This window comes from Perissodus microlepis, chromosome 3, assembly GCF_051167445.1.
Source record: "Perissodus microlepis isolate ML-2025 ecotype Zambia chromosome 3, ASM5116744v1, whole genome shotgun sequence".
In the NCBI taxonomy this organism is placed as follows: Eukaryota; Metazoa; Chordata; class Actinopteri; order Cichliformes; family Cichlidae; genus Perissodus; species Perissodus microlepis.
In genome coordinates, this window is record NC_140463.1 from 17906790 (window position 1) to 17925199 (window position 18410).

General features: G+C 41.3%; 2 protein-coding genes across 2 annotated transcripts; both read right to left on the bottom strand.

Annotated features, from left to right (window-relative positions):
* Positions 1-318: 318 nt before the first annotated feature.
* On the bottom strand, positions 319-2155 carry LOC146390282 (tripartite motif-containing protein 16-like). The gene has a single exon (XM_084923336.1). The coding sequence runs from the start codon at positions 2138-2140 to the stop codon at positions 437-439; it is 1704 nt and encodes a 567-aa protein (XP_084779462.1). The 5' UTR covers positions 2141-2155; the 3' UTR covers positions 319-436.
* Positions 2156-8920: 6765 nt separating this feature from the next.
* Positions 8921-13033, bottom strand: LOC146390283 (tripartite motif-containing protein 16-like). The gene is made up of 2 exons (XM_084921116.1): positions 13011-13033; positions 8921-10436 (listed from the first exon to the last, which is right to left on the bottom strand). The coding sequence occupies exons 1-2, from the start codon at positions 13031-13033 to the stop codon at positions 8921-8923; spliced, it is 1539 nt and encodes a 512-aa protein (XP_084777242.1).
* Positions 13034-18410: the final 5377 nt, after the last annotated feature.

The following is an 18410-nucleotide window of genomic DNA, read 5'->3' on the forward strand; positions in this document are numbered from 1 at the left end:
CTCATCTGTCTCATTTCATTGTCCTATTAATCATAGGAATGCAAATGTACTCAAATCAATCCTCTCAAAGGAAATAAAACAAGAAGAATCAAACGTAAAATTATTTTATTTACATATTCCTCATAGTAAACAACTTTGACACAGTCAGAACATTGATTGAATTTTCTTTCTTTAAAACAGAGAAAAACAGTTCCTTTAATTTGAACAAAATGTCAGATAAATGTAAATATAATTTAGACATTTCTCGGTTAAAATCAATTAATTTATTAACTAGACAACAAACAATATGATGTCAATGTAGCACCCACAAAGTGTGACTGACAAGTGACGTCTGTGCAGAGAAGAAACAGAACAACAATGAGCTCTGAGAAACAATGTTGGAGAACAAAGAAACTGAAAAGTAATCCAAACCAACTGTTCTTAAGTAATTTTTTGTCTATTTCCGTTTTGTGAACTCTGCGGTGTCTCCACCAGAGTACAATATAATACTGTGAAAAAACCAAAGTCCAGCATAGAGCGGCTGAGTGAATGTGGTCTGGACTCTGTGGAGGAGAGTCATGGTTTCAGAGACGCTGTAGAAAGACAGAATACCTGCTCTGTGATCCAGGTACACTCCTACTCTGGAGGACCGAGGACCTGAGAGGACAGTGTGGACTTTGTTGTGCCAAAATATGTAACTGTTTTTCTCACAACGTAATGACCAAGACTTGTCATTTCCACCAAGTGCACATTCATTTGACCTCCCTACTCCGCTGATATTCTTGTATGTGACTGCTACTTCAACTCCTCTCCCTCTCCACTCCACCTCCCAGTAACAACGTCCAGTCAGACTCTCTCTACTCAGGACCTGACACATTACAGTGAATCTGTCTGGGTGATCAGAATAAGACTGTTGTTGTTTCATTAAAGTTGCTTTTCTGTTTCCCTCAGATAATAACAGATATTTGTTTGCTGTCTTTGGATCCAGTGTGATTTGACATGAATATTTTAAGAATCCAGCTCTGGTCTTTGGCTCTGGTGGTGACAGTAAAACATCCACTTCAGTGACTGTCATTGAGATGTTTGTCCATTCCTCTCTCAGAATGTCCTGTAGTTTATCTCTGAGTCTATCTCTGGTCTCTGACACAGCTGCTGTCACATCCTCAAAGTACCTCAGAGGACGAATATTGATGCTGGATGAGTGTGTAGACTCACCGAGTGCTGACAGTGAGGGGTAGTTGTGTAGAAACTGGTTGTGATCCTCTGTGTGTGAGAGCTGCTCCAGCTCGCCGTCTTTCCTCTTCAGCTCAGCGATCTCCTGCTCCAGCTTCTCCTGAAGCTCTTTGACTCGACTCACTTCAGTTTCCTGCTGGGATCTGACCTGCTGCTTCACATCAGAGCTTCTTTTCTGGATGAGACGGATCAGCTCAGTGAACATCTTCTCACTGTCCTCCACTGCTTTATCAGCAGAGCCATTGATGGCCTCCACCTCCTGTTGAAGCAGCTTCACATCTTTCTCTCGCTCCTGGATTCTCTGCTGGATGTTTAGTCGTCTCACCTCGAGCTCCTTCTGCTTCTCAGTCCTTTCTGCTGCAGCTGGGACTGTTTCATGGCCTTTATGTTCATCCATTGTGCAGAGATAACAGATACTCTGCTGATCAGTACGACAGAAAATCTTCATCACCTCATCATGACGAGAGCAGATGTTCTCCTGGAGCTTCTTGGAGGGGGCCACCAGCTTGTGTTTCTTTAATGGAGCTGCATCATAGTGAGGTTGGAGGTGTTTCTCACAGTAAGAGGCTGGACAAGATAAACAGGATTTGAAGGCTTTCACCTTCCTCCCAGTGCAGACATCACAGGCCACATCTTCAGGTCCAGCATAGCAGTGATCAGCTGGAGCAGCTTGGAGTCCAGTCTTCTTCAGCTGCTCCACTAAAGCTGCTAACATGGTGTTTTTCTCCAGGACAGGCCTCGGTATGAAAGTCTTCCTGCACTGAGGGCAGCTGTGGATTCCCTTCCTGTCCTCTTCATCAAAGTGGGTTTTAATACAGTTCATGCAGTAGCTGTGTCCACAGGTTGTAGTCACCGGATCCTTCAGTAGATCCAAACAGATCGAACAAGAGAAGGTTTCTTGATTCAGCTGCACTGCTTTTTGTGCCATTTCTCCTCTCAGTGTCAGTGACTGTGTGAATGTCAGTTCCTTACAACTGAAACCAGTCTGACCTCTGATTTCTGCAGTGAATGGAGCCTCTCAGCTCTTACACGTCACCACATGTTGGTTACACCCATCTTTAAACTGCAGATCTGAAGGTAAGGGAACGAGTAAACGTGTGAACAGAGAGGAGGTGCTGTGTTTCGGTGAGAAAGAGGAGGATTATCAGGTCTGACTTCTTCCAGTGGTGCCTTATCCTTTACTGCACCATTAAGTTACCTTTCAAAGGCTTCAGCAAATCTGGAGAGGAGAGTGGTGCAAGTTAAATAAGACAACTGGTTTCTGAGATGTAGAGAGAGGAGTAAATGGAGGAGATAATGTTAAAGAATATATATACACATTAACATAACAGAGAGACATATCTCAACATTTTCTCTATTTTCAGGCACCAGTTCTGCTTTTAAATGTTTCAGTTATTTAGCTACATCTTCTTCATTTGCGGAGCTGCTTTTATCAAAGCTCTCCAAGAGATAATGCTGCTATGGATAATGTGTCTGTGATGCATATATGTTAAAAAAAAGTTATAGATGAAATCAAGGCTGGATGTTAGGACACCTGTAGGTTGCAGGTTTGAGTTCCTGTTCAGATACTGACAGCTCTGAGGTGACTGCTTTTTTACATTCCTAACAAAAATAAGAATAATGCACAAAAACCTGACAAGTTAATAAATAAAAAAAAAACACTCATTCGTACTGGTCCATATGTAGCATCTGCAAGATGGCTTCTACAGGCTGAAGAACAACTGGAATCAACATGTGAGTGTTTATTTCCTTTGAGAGCACCACAGATAACAAACAAAAAAACAGACACTCTGTAAGCCATCAGAACAAGAGCTGCTCAGTTTTTTAGTGTATATAGAAATGTTTTTATAAATACTGCTGCAATTAATTAATACTGCCAGAATTGCAGTCAAAGCAAGATGAAAACAATCAGGGTTAGGGCTGTGTGATATGACCAAAATCTCATATCCCGATATAAGACATCTATCGTCCCGATAACAATATAAATCATAAAAATTTAACATTTTCTGTAAATTCTGTGAACCTCGGGCAGCTCGACTTGCGTGAAGTGTTTCCTGGAGTCAAATGTTTTAACCGATGCATGAAACTATACATTTTTAGACATAAGTTGTAACGGCTGCCGTTTTCTTTGTGAGTAATTATTACACAGCGTGCTGCGGGGAAAAGCCTGTTCTAACGTTTGAGTCTAAGGTTTATTTTTTAGCACCCAACAGCTCTTTTTTGCTTCTCATCCGTAAATACTCTGCACACTCTTTCACGTGGTTCAGTTTATTTTGAAAAGTCTCAACAGGATCTGGAGCTTTATTGTGAAAAGTTTATGTGGAAAACAAACAAGCGGACACACGATGGTTTTACCGTCACGACAACGACAACGCATAAAAACAGGCGCTTGTCCATCCGTAGTGTGGTTATATAAAATATAAGAGAAAGAGAGAGCTTTAAGAAATTAATATAGCCACTACAGTGACCATCAAAACAATGAAAAAATATTGCCGTAAACAGTTTATTTTGCGACAATAGCGTAAAATGAAACGATAGACGTTTTTATATCGTCATCCGATATATATCGTTATATCGAACAGCCCTAATCAGGGTGAAATTAATTTTCACTGAAACCGTCATGGTCTGGGTGAGTGGCTGGAAATTTCTACTAAGTTCCTGAACTTCCCTGGTATCTGCCAGTGGGCAGGGCTGTCACACCCTCTTCTCTTAAGGGCTCTAGAGTGCGATCAAATTTTTCAATGGTGTGACTAAAAAAAATCCTAGGTGGCATCGGTGCGACCAACTTTTCGATAAAATAAAATAAAATTCTCCGCAACTCTGAAAGTCTCCATGTGGTCAACAACTGACACACATTATGCCTATATCATGATCTAAACCAATCAGAGATAGCTAGGGGCGGGCCCTCTCTGATTGGCCGTGGTCCAGATATTCCTGTAGTTCTATGCATGTATACGTTTGAAAGTGTAGGCAGATAGAGGGAGGTGAGTAGCTTGAATAAAGCGATATCTTTTAAATATAAATGTATTTTGCCAGAAGCGCCAGAATCTCAGGTTAAAGCTATTTCAACATCCACCAAATGTATCCAGATAGAGCAGGCAAACGGATTCCACACAAAGACATAAACACAGAGCGCAGACCCGACGCATCTGAATCAGCTTTCTCTTTCTCAACTTTCTCAACCAACGGCACATACACGGACACGCCGTCAGGGCTGAAAGCCGACAGGTCACTGATTGTGATGCTTTGGCGGGTCCGGGCTTTGTGTTTAGGTCTTTTTTGTGCTAGATTCTGAGCTGCAGGTTTTGTCTCTCTCCATCCAAAATTCACTGAACCAGCAGCAAAAGAAGATCCAAACTACGATTCACATTTGATAAATGTCGTCATTAATTCCCTCTGACTTTTGCTGTTTTGCTTCCAACACAATAAAATCACACTTCATGCACAGCTCTCTCTCTCTCTCTCTCTCTGTACTTCAAGAACAGTTTCCCATCTCAAATCTCTGTTTTCTGCAATATTCATTTGCTAATTACCCACCAGTCTACTGTTGTTTACAGCGCTGTCGGCTGCTGTCTTTTTTTTTTTTTTTTAACTTAAATGACCTCGGGCAAGAAAGCCTAATTTCTGCTGTTCAATAATGAAGAAATTGAAACTTTTTAAAATTATGCAAAATTGCAGAATATTTTTAAGGTTATCTGCTATAAAAAGCCAGGCCAGGAAAATCTCCTTCATGTTTTTCTGTGTTTTATTCTCAGTTACTTTGACACAAAGGCATCTGCTGTGATGCTCACACCTCTGATAAAGTCTCATAGTAAGTCTCAGTACTGATAAATCATCAGAATTATAATATTTCTGACTGTCTGAGGCAAAATTGAATCGAATCAAATTGGGACCTTGTGAATCAGAATCGAATGGATTATAGAAATCAGTGATGATACCCAGCCCTAGTGAGAAGCCTAGGCCCGACAGAAGTGGATGTAGCTGTGGGTAATAAGAAAAGATAAAAAGAACTATTGATAACTTTTTTGTCAAGTTAAGGCCTGATCCATCTGAAATTCATAGCCAGCTCTGACACGGAGCCATCAGCCTTTGAACGCTGAAAAAACACAGTGTATCAAGAAAACACATTATATGCTGCGATAAATGCACTGCGCAAGTGTCCCCTCTCCCCACTGCCTTTCAGCGGCAGGCAGCAGCAACCAGGTCGTCAGAGGAGGCCTTAGATGATGATTAAGTTTAACATTTTCTACAATATTGCCAAAGAGTGCCAAAGCACTTTAAGCACAAGCAGTTTTTCAGTAACTTATCTTTCTTGTAGAAATGTGCTCCAAATAAAGAACTTTGTGTTGACAAGATTGTTAGTTAATCATTTACAAATCAATATTGTCTGTATGGACAGCAATTTTCCCCCCCAGAAAAGTGCACATATAAAACTGCGGTTTTAAGCGATGTGGCTGAAAAATTTGGGTGCGCTTAACTTTTGTGCTGGTGCGCCTAGGCGCACCAGTGCAACCGTGGCAAAAAGTTAGTCTACGGCCCTGCACCTGGAGCTGATTGAGGCAATTAGGCTGGGAGATTTAAGCTCCACACTGACATCCCTTCTCTGCCAGGTATGGACTACTATACATTGGTAACCAGGTCTTATGGGTCATGTTTCTTACCTTAGGTGCTTTAATTTAGGTGCTTACCTTGCTGTTTTGTGCTTCAGTTGCTCCCTGACGCGCCACGGTTCTGAACAACGAATCCTTTTGGATTTTGGATTTACCTCTCTGTTTTCTGGGATTCACTCCTTGCCTCACCTGCCTGCCCTCCTGCTGTCCCTCGGCCTTGGAACCAAAGGAACTCAGGTCAGCCAAATCCACATCGTTAAAGTCACCCCCACCTATGCAGCCTCTCCTAGGACTTTCCCTCAGCCTCTGCTCTTGGTTTTCTGTGCATAGGTTCAGCTTCAGTTACCGGCCTTCGGCCACCTGTGACAGAAACAAGACATCATGTAAAGTAGATGAAAATTTTATGCATTCAGCGCCATAAAGCACATCAAAGGGAAAAGTTGATGCATGCACACACAGTGACAGCTTCTCTCTCATAGAGAAATCATGCAAATAACATTAAAGCTCGAATGAATTTAAGAAAATGACCAACATTTTAAATTACTTTCTTTTCCTTTACATTTACAGGAATCATTGTCTTAGGTTAAAGTCACCTGTACCCAACTGAGCCTGTCAAACTCGACAGATGAAAGCAGGTTGGAGAACTCGTGTAGGAGATCAGTCGAGGATTCAGGAGGCTGGTAGATATTAACACACCAACCTGGATTTTCACAAATGTAACTTTAGACAATAATAAGTCAAACTGGCTGTAATACAGTTTAAATTACATTTGAAAACAACTGCTATTCCCCCACCACAGCCCGAGGACCTCTGGGCATTCAAGAATTTATAATCAGCAGCCCTATGGTTTCAGCTAAGTCTCCGTAACACAGAAGATTTCTAATTTCTTATAATTATAGGGATTGGAAAACTGTTGTATCAGGAGAATAAGTGATTTGGAACTAGGCATAGCACGACTGTGACAGTGGTCATACATGTCAGTAGGTGAAAGGCTGTTTGATAATAATGGTAGGAAAACAGCTGGACCTGTACTGGAGAGACAATAGGTGGGAATTTCAACATGTCACACTGTGGTAGTCTCACCTGAATCAGTAAAATCATTAGTAAACGTTTAGTAAGAGTTTATTTAAAAAGGAGCTTCAGAAGAGTTTAATTACTATGTTAGTGCAGGCAGCTAGAAATAATAAATGGGCAGCTAATGGGAACACAGGAGGTAGGAGCAGCTGACTAGTTGCTGGTTTGAGTCCCTCAGGTTGAGGAACTTAGTGTTCACCCTCTATAATCCCTATATACCTTATTTCCATCATGTTAGGCTGCTCATTTAAAACAATAGAAAAGTCCACAAAAACACTGTAAATAACAGCTCAACACCATAACGCACGCACAATGGAAAAGTTAATAAAGGCACCCAGTGACGGGTTCTGTATCAACATCCTGCAACCAAACAGACAATATGCAAATCAGGGGAAATCTTCAACTGAAATAACGAAATTAAAACACATCGATAATGATTGACACATAAAAATGATTCTTTAACCAAAGCAGAGAGAGAAACAGAGAATCGGGAATCTAAAAAGCCAGAAGCAACAACGACAAATGAACAGCAATATGAAAGATACCACAATCAATATACATCTGCACGAGTCAGAACAGGTGTGTGTGTGTGTGTGTGTGTGTGTGTGTGTGTGTGTGTGTGTGTGTGTGTGTGTGTGTGTGTGTGTGTGTGTGTGTGTGTGTGTGTGTGTTCTCTGAGTTTATAGTTGAACATACACACAGCAGACTTCAGAGACAGGCTCTAAGCTGATGACTCGGTTAGATGTTAGAAAATGTACTCGTGTTTTCTGAGCTGAATTTTCATCCACTGGCTGAAAAAAAGAAATTATTATTTTTCTGCACTTTTGATTAGATTGTAAAGATTATGAGAAGTAGCTTAGCAACAGGTTTTTGTGACTGAAAGTCATGTGTACCAGACACAATCTTCCACAAACAAATCTTTATTTCAGCATAAATCAAAAGAAAATCAAGAGGACCTTTTTAATACAAGCCTCATATCACATTAAAGTTGTTCCATAACACACTGTCCAGGTCTGTAATTTCCCCCAAATTACCGTAAAGCGTACATATTCCTGGTACTCATTCATAGCCACACCTGACTTAATTAAATCCTTATAAATGATGATTAATACACACTTTAGAAAAACGTCTGTTATACCACACATGATATAAAAATACAAGAGTAATGAGTTAGATAACCACACCAACATCGATAAAATACACAAAAATCCCCAAAAACATTTTCTCAAAGAAAATCAGCATGCATCCGTTCAGAATATGTAACAAACTCCACAAAGCAGGATTTACATTTAATAACTCTTCAGACTGACTCTCTATAAAATCCTTTACAAAGAAACAACAAACACTGAAATTTTTTCCATCACTATACGTGTAACTCTGTGTGAAATCATTTGTCTTACTCAGTGTGTAACATGATCTGAGCTTCATGTGTTTTAGTTTTCACAAAACAATGTTTAAAAAACAACAACAACAAAAATCCCCCAAAGGTCAAGGTTCATTTAATAACATTATGATCTTCTGCAGAGTACAAATACTCATTGGTTTGGCAGAATTTACTTTCTGGTGTCACTTTGACGTCATTCTACAATGTCTTACAATTTCATTTAGTACAATAAGAACATTTTTTAAAGAATGTGATTGTAATTATAGATTTATGTGATCAAGTGCAACAACAAAAAATGAGCTATGAAACACAGCAAGTGCAGTATGACTGACAGGTGATCTGCAGAGAGGAAACAACAATGAGCTCTCAGTGACAATGAGTGGTACCGTGCACCTCGCTTCTACTGGAGCTAAAATCTGTGGACACTGTTGATATTGTTAAAAAGAAACTTAAAAATTGCCTGTGCTGGTTTGGTTTTATATAGTTTCATCTGTTTATGCTATTTTAATTTGGTCTATACCTATTTCTGTATTGTAAAGCACTTTGTGAATTTTGTTCTTCACATGAGATAAATAAATCTTACCAAGAAACTGGAAAGTCAGACACATATTTTAACGAATTGTCCAATACTGACTTCTGACTATTTCACTTTAATGAACGCTGCAGTGTCTACGTGATCTAAAAGCCGAACTCCAGCATAGAGCGGCTGAGTGAATGTGGTCTGGACTCTGTGGAGGAGAGTCATGGTTTCAGAGACGCTGTAGAAAGACAGAATACCTGCTCTGTGATCCAGGTACACTCCTACTCTGGAGGACCGAGGACCTGAGAGGACAGTGTGGACATTGTTGTGCCAAAGAACATAGCTGTGTGTCTCACAACATAATGACCAAGATTTGTCATTTCCACCAAATGCACACTCATTTGAGCTTCCTGCTCTGCTGATATTCTTGTATGCGACTGCTACATCAACTCCTCTCCCTCTCCACTCCACCTCCCAGTAACAACGTCCAGTCAGACTCTCTCTACTCAGGACCCTCTCCCATTCAGAAAATCTGTCTGGATGATCAGAATAAGATTGTTTTTGTTTCATAAATGTTGTTCTTTTGTTCCTCTCCGATAATAACAGACGTCTGTGTGCTGTGTTTGGATCCAGTGTGATTTGACGTGAAAATTTTAAGAATCCAGCTCTGGTCTTTGGCTCTGCTGGTGACAGTAAAACATCCACTTCAGTGACTGTCAGTGAGATGTTTGTCCATTCCTCTCTCAGAATGTCCTGTAGTTTATCTCTGGTCTCTGACACAGCTGCTGTCACATCCTCAAAGTACCTCAGAGGACGAATATTGATGCTGGATGAGTGTGTAGACTCACTGAGTGCTGACAGTGAGGGGTAGTTGTGTAGAAACTGGTTGTGATCCTCTGTGTGTGAGAGCTGCTCCAGCTCGCCGTCTTTCCTCTTCAGCTCAGCGATCTCCTGCTCCAGCTTCTCCTGAAGCTCTTTGACTCGACTCACTTCAGTTTCCTGCTGGGATCTGACCTGCTGCTTCACATCAGAGCTTCTTTTCTGGATGAGACGGATCAGCTCACTGAACATCTTCTCACTGTCCTCCACTGCTTTATCAGCAGAGCCATTGATGGCCTCCACCTCCTGTTGAAGCAGCTTCACATCTTTCTCTCGCTCCTGGATTCTCTGCTGGATGTTTAGTCGTCTCACCTCGAGCTCCTTCTGCTTCTCAGTCCTTTCTGCTGCAGCTGGGACTGTTTCATGGCCTTTATGTTCATCCATTGTGCAGAGATAACAGACACTCTGCTGATCAGTACGACAGAAAATCTTCATCACCTCATTATGACGAGAGCAGATGTTCTCCTGGAGCTTCTTGGAGGGGGCCACCAGCTTGTGTTTCTTTAATGGAGCTGCATCATAGTGAGGTTGGAGGTGTTTCTCACAGTAAGAGGCCGGACAAGATAAACAGGACTTGAAGGCTTTCACCTTCCTCCCAGTGCAGACATCACAGGCCACATCTTCAGGTCCAGCATAGCAGTGATCAGCTGGAGCAGCTTGGAGTCCAGTCTTCTTCAGCTGCTCCACTAAAGCTGCTAACATGGTGTTTTTCTCCAGGACAGGCCTCGGTATGAAGCGTGTGGAAAGAGAGGAGGTGCTGTGTTTCAAGGCAGGAAGCTAATAGAGTGGTTAGGGTTATTTTCTTATATATATATATATATACATATATATACAATATATAGAATGAAAATCTGAAAATACTGAATGAAACCTCAATTATTTGGATTGAAACTCGAAATATATTGAATGAAAAGCTCATTATGGTGCCATTATGTGTTTTAAATGTGTAATATTAATTAAATGTAATTTTTAATTCAATTTTGTTTACACAGTGCCAAATCACATCAACAGTCGCCTCAAGGTACTTTATATTGTAAGGGCCTACAATAATACAGAGAACAATCCAACAAGCATGTGACCCCCTTTGAGCAAGCACTTTGGCGACGGTGGGAAAAATGAAGAAACCTCCAGCTAAACCAGACGGGCGGCCATCTGCCTCGGCCAGTTGGGGGTGAGTTGAGGAAGGCAGGACAAATTTCACGCTGTAAAAGAAAGCCGGAGATTAATAATAACAAATAGCTAAATGTAGAGAGTTGTATAAACACGAGTGAAAAAGGTGACTAAAGGAGAAACACTCTACCTACTGAGTCAAAGGAGCTTGCAAAGAAAAGCGTCTGGACTTCTTCAAGTTGCTTGAATGGCGGAGAGTCCCAGATTTAAACCCAGTGGGAGTATCCCCCCAAAGAGGGACAAAAGGACCACCTGATGATCCTCTAATCACATGAGCCAAGGTGTGAAAACGGGCCTTAACGCCCACTCACATCCTGGGCCATCTGACCTCAGGAAATCGCATGATAAGGTGGGGCCAGGTTTCACAATGAGCTCTCCCGAAACCCTGGCTGATTGGGACCCACGCCCGTTTTCACACCTTGGCTCATGTGATTAGAGGATCATCATCTTTTGTCCCTCTTTGGGGGGATACTCGCACTGGGTTTAAATCTGGGACTCTCCGCCATTTGACCTTAGAACTGAAGAAGCTTCTCGGATGAGAGGTGAAACGTCTTCAAGCAACTTGAAGAAGTCCAGACGCTTTTCTTTGCAAGCTCCTTTGACTACGATGACCTGGATGACTGAGAACCTTCACAGACATATCTACCTGCTGAGCTATCCCCCCCCCTTTTTTATGTTACCTTTTGACTAAAGGAGTCAATAGATCTGAACCCTCAGTGTCACCTGATCCAGCCCTAAGTATATGCTTTAGCAAACCAGAACATTTTAAGCCTAATTTTATAAGTAGAGATAGTGTCTGTCTCCTGAATCCAAACTGGAAGCTGGTTCCTCAGAAGAGGGGCCTCATTCTACATTTCTACTCTAGGAACAACAAGTAGGCCTGCAGTGCGAGAGCAAAGTGTTCTAATAGGGTGATGTGGTACTACAAGGTCATTAAGATAAGATGGGGCCTGATTATTTAAGACCTTGTATGTGAGGAGCAGGATTTTGAATTCAATTCAGGATTCAATGAAGGGAAGCAAACACTGCAAGTATAAAAATCTGTAAATCAACACCTGGAGCTAAACCAACAACTAGATTACAGCAACATTTGCAATAAAACATGGTAACATTTGTTCCATCTACTAACCAGTGAAACCATAGAACTACCAACAGCTAAATATGGTAATTATGGCAACCGAAGAAACTGCAGCATCTGTTAATAGACATGACAACTTCTTCATCTCAACCACACATCACCAAAGCATGGCAACCACTGCAACTAAGCAAACTTCCAGCTACAGTATCTCCTATAACACAAGGACACTAATGTAAGTAAATGAATGAATGAAACTTCAGCAACATTCACTATATGGCATGGCAACTTCTGCAACTAAATAAATGACTGTAAAATAGCAACATCCGCTACAAGTGTTGAGCCTGCAACTACCACTACAACTACAACAACGTCCGCTATAAGACATGGCAACTACTACAATAAAATCAAAGCCTAAAACTACAGCAACACCTATTACTGGGCATGGGAAGTTTTGCAACCAAATTGGCATATGAAACCAAAATGGCATCTGGTAGAAGATAAAGAAAGAACTGAAACCACAACATCTGCAGAAAAGCATGAAACATTCGGTAACAAACTAATGAATGAGACTGTAGCGATATCTGCTATTAATCATGCCAACTTCTGCAATTCAGCTACTCCAACTATAACAACATTTGCTATAAGACACAACAACTACTGCAACTAAATTATAGAGTAAAATTACACACTCCTCCTGGGGGGGAACAGCCATCAAGACACACAGCCCCTGCGGGCATACACTAACTTTTACTTGCTCTCAAGACACTGACATGGAGTCTCACGCAATCATCCCGCGTCGGTGGAGGCTTCACCACACCATTAAGTAGCTTCCTCCTCCAACGCTGATCCACTGCAGGTGTGTGGCATCCTCCTCGGGCGTGACCAGCCATCCTCAGGCCTGATGGTGCCTGTAGCCCGGCGTCCCGGCTACAGCCACACACACACCTCCCTATATATACACACATGGAGAAAAAAACCCAGACAGCAGAACAGTGCACACACATCTTCACAAAATATAAAAAGGTCCACAACTGCTCAGGGACCCTGGGTTGCTCAAGCCCAGGTCCCTGACACTAAACAAACCTAATGTCATGGTCCTGGGTCATTTTGACCCAGTGTTCTTAGTTTTCTTGTGTTTTGTATTTTGTTCATTATTTACTCAATGGTTCCTAGGTTATTCAGTTAGTTTATTTGATTTACCCTCGTGTATTTACCCCCTGTGTCCCCCTCCATGTATCTATGAGTTTTATGGCACCTAAAACCACAGCGACATGTGCAATGAAGCAAAATTTTGCAACTAATAATTTCAAATACAGTAACATCTCCTACTACTATTGACACTGCAACTACAACCAAACGAATCTATCTATGATTAGACATGGCAACTACTGTAAACATAAAAGTCCTGAATATATTCAGACGACTGTTATATATAACACATCAATAATGACCAACAAATCAAATGTGTGTGTAGCATTTGTGTTAAATGTTTATGAATTTTACCAAACTCCTTTAAAAATATATATATTTCAATTTGCGTTTCAATTTCCTGCCAATGTGTTTTGAGCCCGTGTGTGTTTGTGTGCTTGTGCGCTGCGTGGTGACATAGGAGCGTGCATGTGTGCTCCAGTCACAGCTCCTTTCACCATGGCCGGAGGTCGCTGTCACGTTGCTCTCAGCTAATAAAAGTTTCCTAAGGCCATAAGCTGTAATCTGAATATGACTGAACTGCCACGTTTTGGCGTGTTTGATGTCAAACTCGTTCGGTGTAAATCTTGTAGAGGGCTGAGTTCGCTAATCAGAGTTTTTAATGAGGTTTAGCCCGAGGATGCAGCTGCAACGCTCACATGCTAAGTTAGCCTGGTCGCTAGTGGCAGGTGAAAGAAATCGCTGCAGTGTTTTGTTAACAGCATTCACTGTGTTTTTCAGGAGAGGCGTGCTAGCATGCGCGCAATGTTATTTATTTTTTCCTTTTTGATTTTTTGAGAGCTTAAGTTGATATTTTAAAATAATTTGTTGTATTTGATTAATTATAGTATTGTGGAGTTGATAAAGCTGCAATGCACAGCTCCTCTTAGCATGGCCGGAGGAGAGCTGTCCTAGCAAGCGTGCACCACACACAGATCACAGCTCTGTATTTCTATATGTTGCAGATTGCAGATGTTGCTGCGATTTACAATAAACAGCCCAGAGAGACAGTGTTGTGTCCTGCCTCCAGAACACAACACATCGACAGACGCAACACACACAAACGGGTTACATTTGCTTAACCAAAGCAGAGAAAGAGAATCAGAATATGTCCAAAAGCAGCTAAACAGGAAGTACACAGATATATACTCTTCTGCATGAGTCAGATCAAGTTTTAGTGTGCGTGTGTGTTGGTTTCACTTGTTGCTCTGAGTTCATGGTTGAACACCTTTGCACTCTCTGACAAAAACGGTTTGTTCCTCTGCGTAAACACTGAGAGACTTTGGAGGCGGGCTGTAGGCTACTCACCCAATCACATGTCAGAAAACGTACTCGTGCTTTATGTGCTGCTTTTTCCAAATATACCAAGTCTAGTCTAGCTGTAGTTGACTGCTGTGTGTGAATGTGTAGGTTAAAAACCCCCCGAAACAACTTATTTCAGTTTGAATAAAAAACAACAACAACAACTTTCAACTCTCATATCTCAGAAACCTCCTCAAAGATGATACAACCTGCATGTCATGACTCCTTGTCAGACATGTGGACTCGAGTCATTCATTTTATGACTTCAGACTTCACTTGAAAAAATGTTCTAAGACTTGTGACATGACTTGGACTTTTACACCAGTGACTTGGGACTTGAATTGAACTTGAACCTGTTTACTTGAAAAGACTTGATATTTTACCCCAAATCTAAAATTTAACACACATATTATATAAAAGGTGTGCACCATTAATTCATACCACACTCCATAAATATGTGTGCATGAGCTGTAGCACAGCCTATCATATTAACCAAAAAAAAATGCTCAAGCCAAAAATGCTCCCAATAGTAATTTCTTTCTACGTCGTAGTTTATGTATCTGAAATGCAATATGCAAGAATGTAAAATGCTTTATGCAAAACATGCATAATGCATTTTGTGCGGTGAATAATAACTCCTTGTGCCTTGAAATGGCTGGGCACAAGGAGTTATTATTCACAGCACAAGAGTGGAACCTGTTGAATGAGATGGTGGACATCTTGAAGCCTTTCGGAGAAGCAACAGATTTGACACAAGGTGAGAAAATAGTCACAATCAGTGCTGTTGTTCCATCTGTGCTGTCCCTCAATCACCACCATGAGAAACTGAACCCTCAAGTCTGTTTCCTAAACGGTCTGGTCAGGAGTCTCCAAGCATCTTTGAACAAAAGATTTCTTGGAATCTTTATCAGTGTGTAAATGGCTAGAGCAGAAGATGGGATAACTGCCACCTTTTACGTTCCAGTGTATCTCAAAGCAGCAGCTTTGGATCCAGCATTTTCTCTGCTGTGGGTGGAACACCGTGTGTTGGGCAGTTGTGACATAAAGACAGAGGTGACACAAAAAGATACAGGTGAAGATTGAATTTAGTATTTTTTTTTTTTCAGTTTTCAACTATGGTGACATCATTCATTGGTCTTTTGCAAATGCAGTGCAGAAAAGTTAACTGAAACAACTTAAAATGAACATTCATAATCACTGTTCAGTTCATATATATATATATATATATATATATATATATATATATACACATATACACACACACACACATTAGGGGTGCAACGATACACAAAATTCACGGTTTGGTTCGATACTTTGGTGTCACGGTTCGATATTTTTCGATACAAAAAAATGTTCATGCCTTTTTAATTTGTCATTTATTAAAATTATAAATATATATTTTAACTCAAAAGTACAGTTTTTAAATTTAATGTTGCTGAAACAAAATAATAAAAAAAAAAAAATCTATCTGATCGAGAAATCACTCATCTTTGGAAAAGAGAGTTTATTACAGAGGAATGGCTCTTTCCAAAATAAAAGCTATACTATACGCTTCTTCTGGGCTATATTCTCAGCAGCATATTAAACATATCAGGTCCCCATAAGGAGAATCATGTGCTAGCGGCTGTCTAAATGACTCAGGTAAAGTTTGTAGCATGCATGCTTGTTGGTTTTGTCTGCTTCCACTTGTCTTTGCACTAGGATGATGTTGGCGTAAATGTGCAGTCATATTCGTTGTGTTTCCACTAGTACTGTCAGCGTTAATCTCGTTAAAATGACGTTAACACCATAACGCAGCAAATCTCTGTTAACAAGTTACCGTGGATTGCCCCGTGCATGGGGCTGGACAGCATCAAGACGTTAACGAGCTAACTGAGCTAACACACTAGTTCCCACCAATGTAATTAAGCATTGCGTGGCACATCTGACATACTGTTTTACTTTTGTCCATCAGGGTCATACTTAACATGAAAACCAAATTAGTTCCAAACGCCAGATCTGAATGAGGGTGGGGGAGGTTCAATTTCAGGTAACATTTAGGCAGTTGCCATGTTGCAACGAGCTTAGCTTCTGTCTCGCTAGCTTGCGCTGCACTCAGTCGATACATATGCGCACCGAACCGAAAGCACTGTATCGAACGGTTCAATACCGATACATGTATCGTTGCACCCCAATACATACATACATACATATATATATATATATATATATATATATATATATATATATATATATATATATATATATATATATATATCTACCTAATTAGGAAACCTAATTGTGGCAAGACTGAGCAGGCGAACAGCAGCAGATTTCCTCTGCTTATTATTTTTCTATTGTGCAGGACTGTGATCTGTTTTAACAGCCACCACTTTTTCCACCAATTCCCTTCAGAGACAGTATCATAGGAATGTTTGAGATCTATAAAGAAACAGTCAAATGAATGAATGATTCTAATTTGATAAGACAGTAATGCTGCAGAAGTTTATGTGATCATCACAAGTGCGTAGAATAATAGTCTAAATATATGAATGTATCTATGTTAAGACTAAGTGCACTCTCTGTAACCTTTGAACTGCATACATTTACACACTAAAGGTGACTCACCGTGTTCAGCTCTGGCTACATATGAGGCTATGTGGGCAGAGCAAACACACACTTTTACAGAGTGGGTCCCAAGTAGGTGTGTCTACACAGGGCTGACAGCAGTTTTGCTCTTTGAGATCCCTGCATAGGTTTCTTCCTACCATGTGGGGAGTGATCTAAAAAGTTTGAGAACCACTGGTCTAACCACATCACTGTTGTTATGGAAGAGCAGTGGTGATTGTTAGGTTGAAATTGTGACCCTTTGTGATCAGCAGGAAGTCACACAGAAACACCCACATGCGCACACACACACACACTTAGTTTTATGACGCTCCGTAGGGCGGGGGGTTACAATGGGTGTTTGTGTAAACTATGTGTCAGAGAAGAAAAGGTTGCAGGGGGTGCTGGTTCTTTGGAGTGGTCTGAGACCGAGGGCAGAGGGGCTGCTCTGAGATCCTCCCTTCACTAGCATATAAAAGCCGGTTAAGTTGTTGTCTTGCTTTGTTCACGGGAATAAGTCTGAACTAGCGGGCCTGCTGAAGCGCAGACCCAACAATGATGATGAGCATCTGCTTGTTGTTCTGGGCTCTGCTCAGGTCCAACAACAAATAAACTGGTTCTTTGAACTTTCATGTTATTCTGTGCATCCGACCTGTTTTCTGGAGTTAGAGGAGTGGGGCAGGTTCACAGCTCGTTATGTCCAGGTTAACAGTCCTCACAGCGATAGAAAGACCAGCGTACATGTTCAGTTAATAATAATAACAACAACAATATGAAGATGAATATGAATATCTTCTTCTTCCTAGCGGTTTATATCCCGCGACGCAGGGTCCGCTATCTTGCATGCCTTCCTCCACTTCTTCCTATCAAGGGCGTCTTCTGGTGTAACATTCACAGCCTTCATATCATCCTTGATTCGGTCCATCCAGCGCTTTTTTGGTCTTCCTTTTGGCCTGTTTCCATCCAGATCTAATTGCTGTGCTGTCTTTGCGATGGAATTTTTATCGCTATGGACAACATGGCCGTACCATCGGAGCCTCGCCTCTCGCATCTTGTCTGTGATCGGTGTCACTCCCCATTGTTTCCTGACATCTTCGTTCCTCGCTCGGTCAAGTCGTGTGAGACCCAGAGGCCACCTCAGCATCTTCATCTCCATGGTGTGAAGAGCTTGTTCGTGTTTGGTCATCGCTGGCCAGCACTCTGACCCGTAGAGTGCCACTGGGCGCACAATCGACTTATAGACTTTCGCCTTAAGATAGATTGGCATTTTCTTGTCACATAAGACTCCACTTACCTGATGCCACTTCCTCCACGCTGTGTTGACACGGAGTCTGGCGTCTGGTAGAGTTTGGCAGTCCGAGGTGACGAGGGACCCGAGGTACTTGAATTGGGCAACTTTAGTCAGCA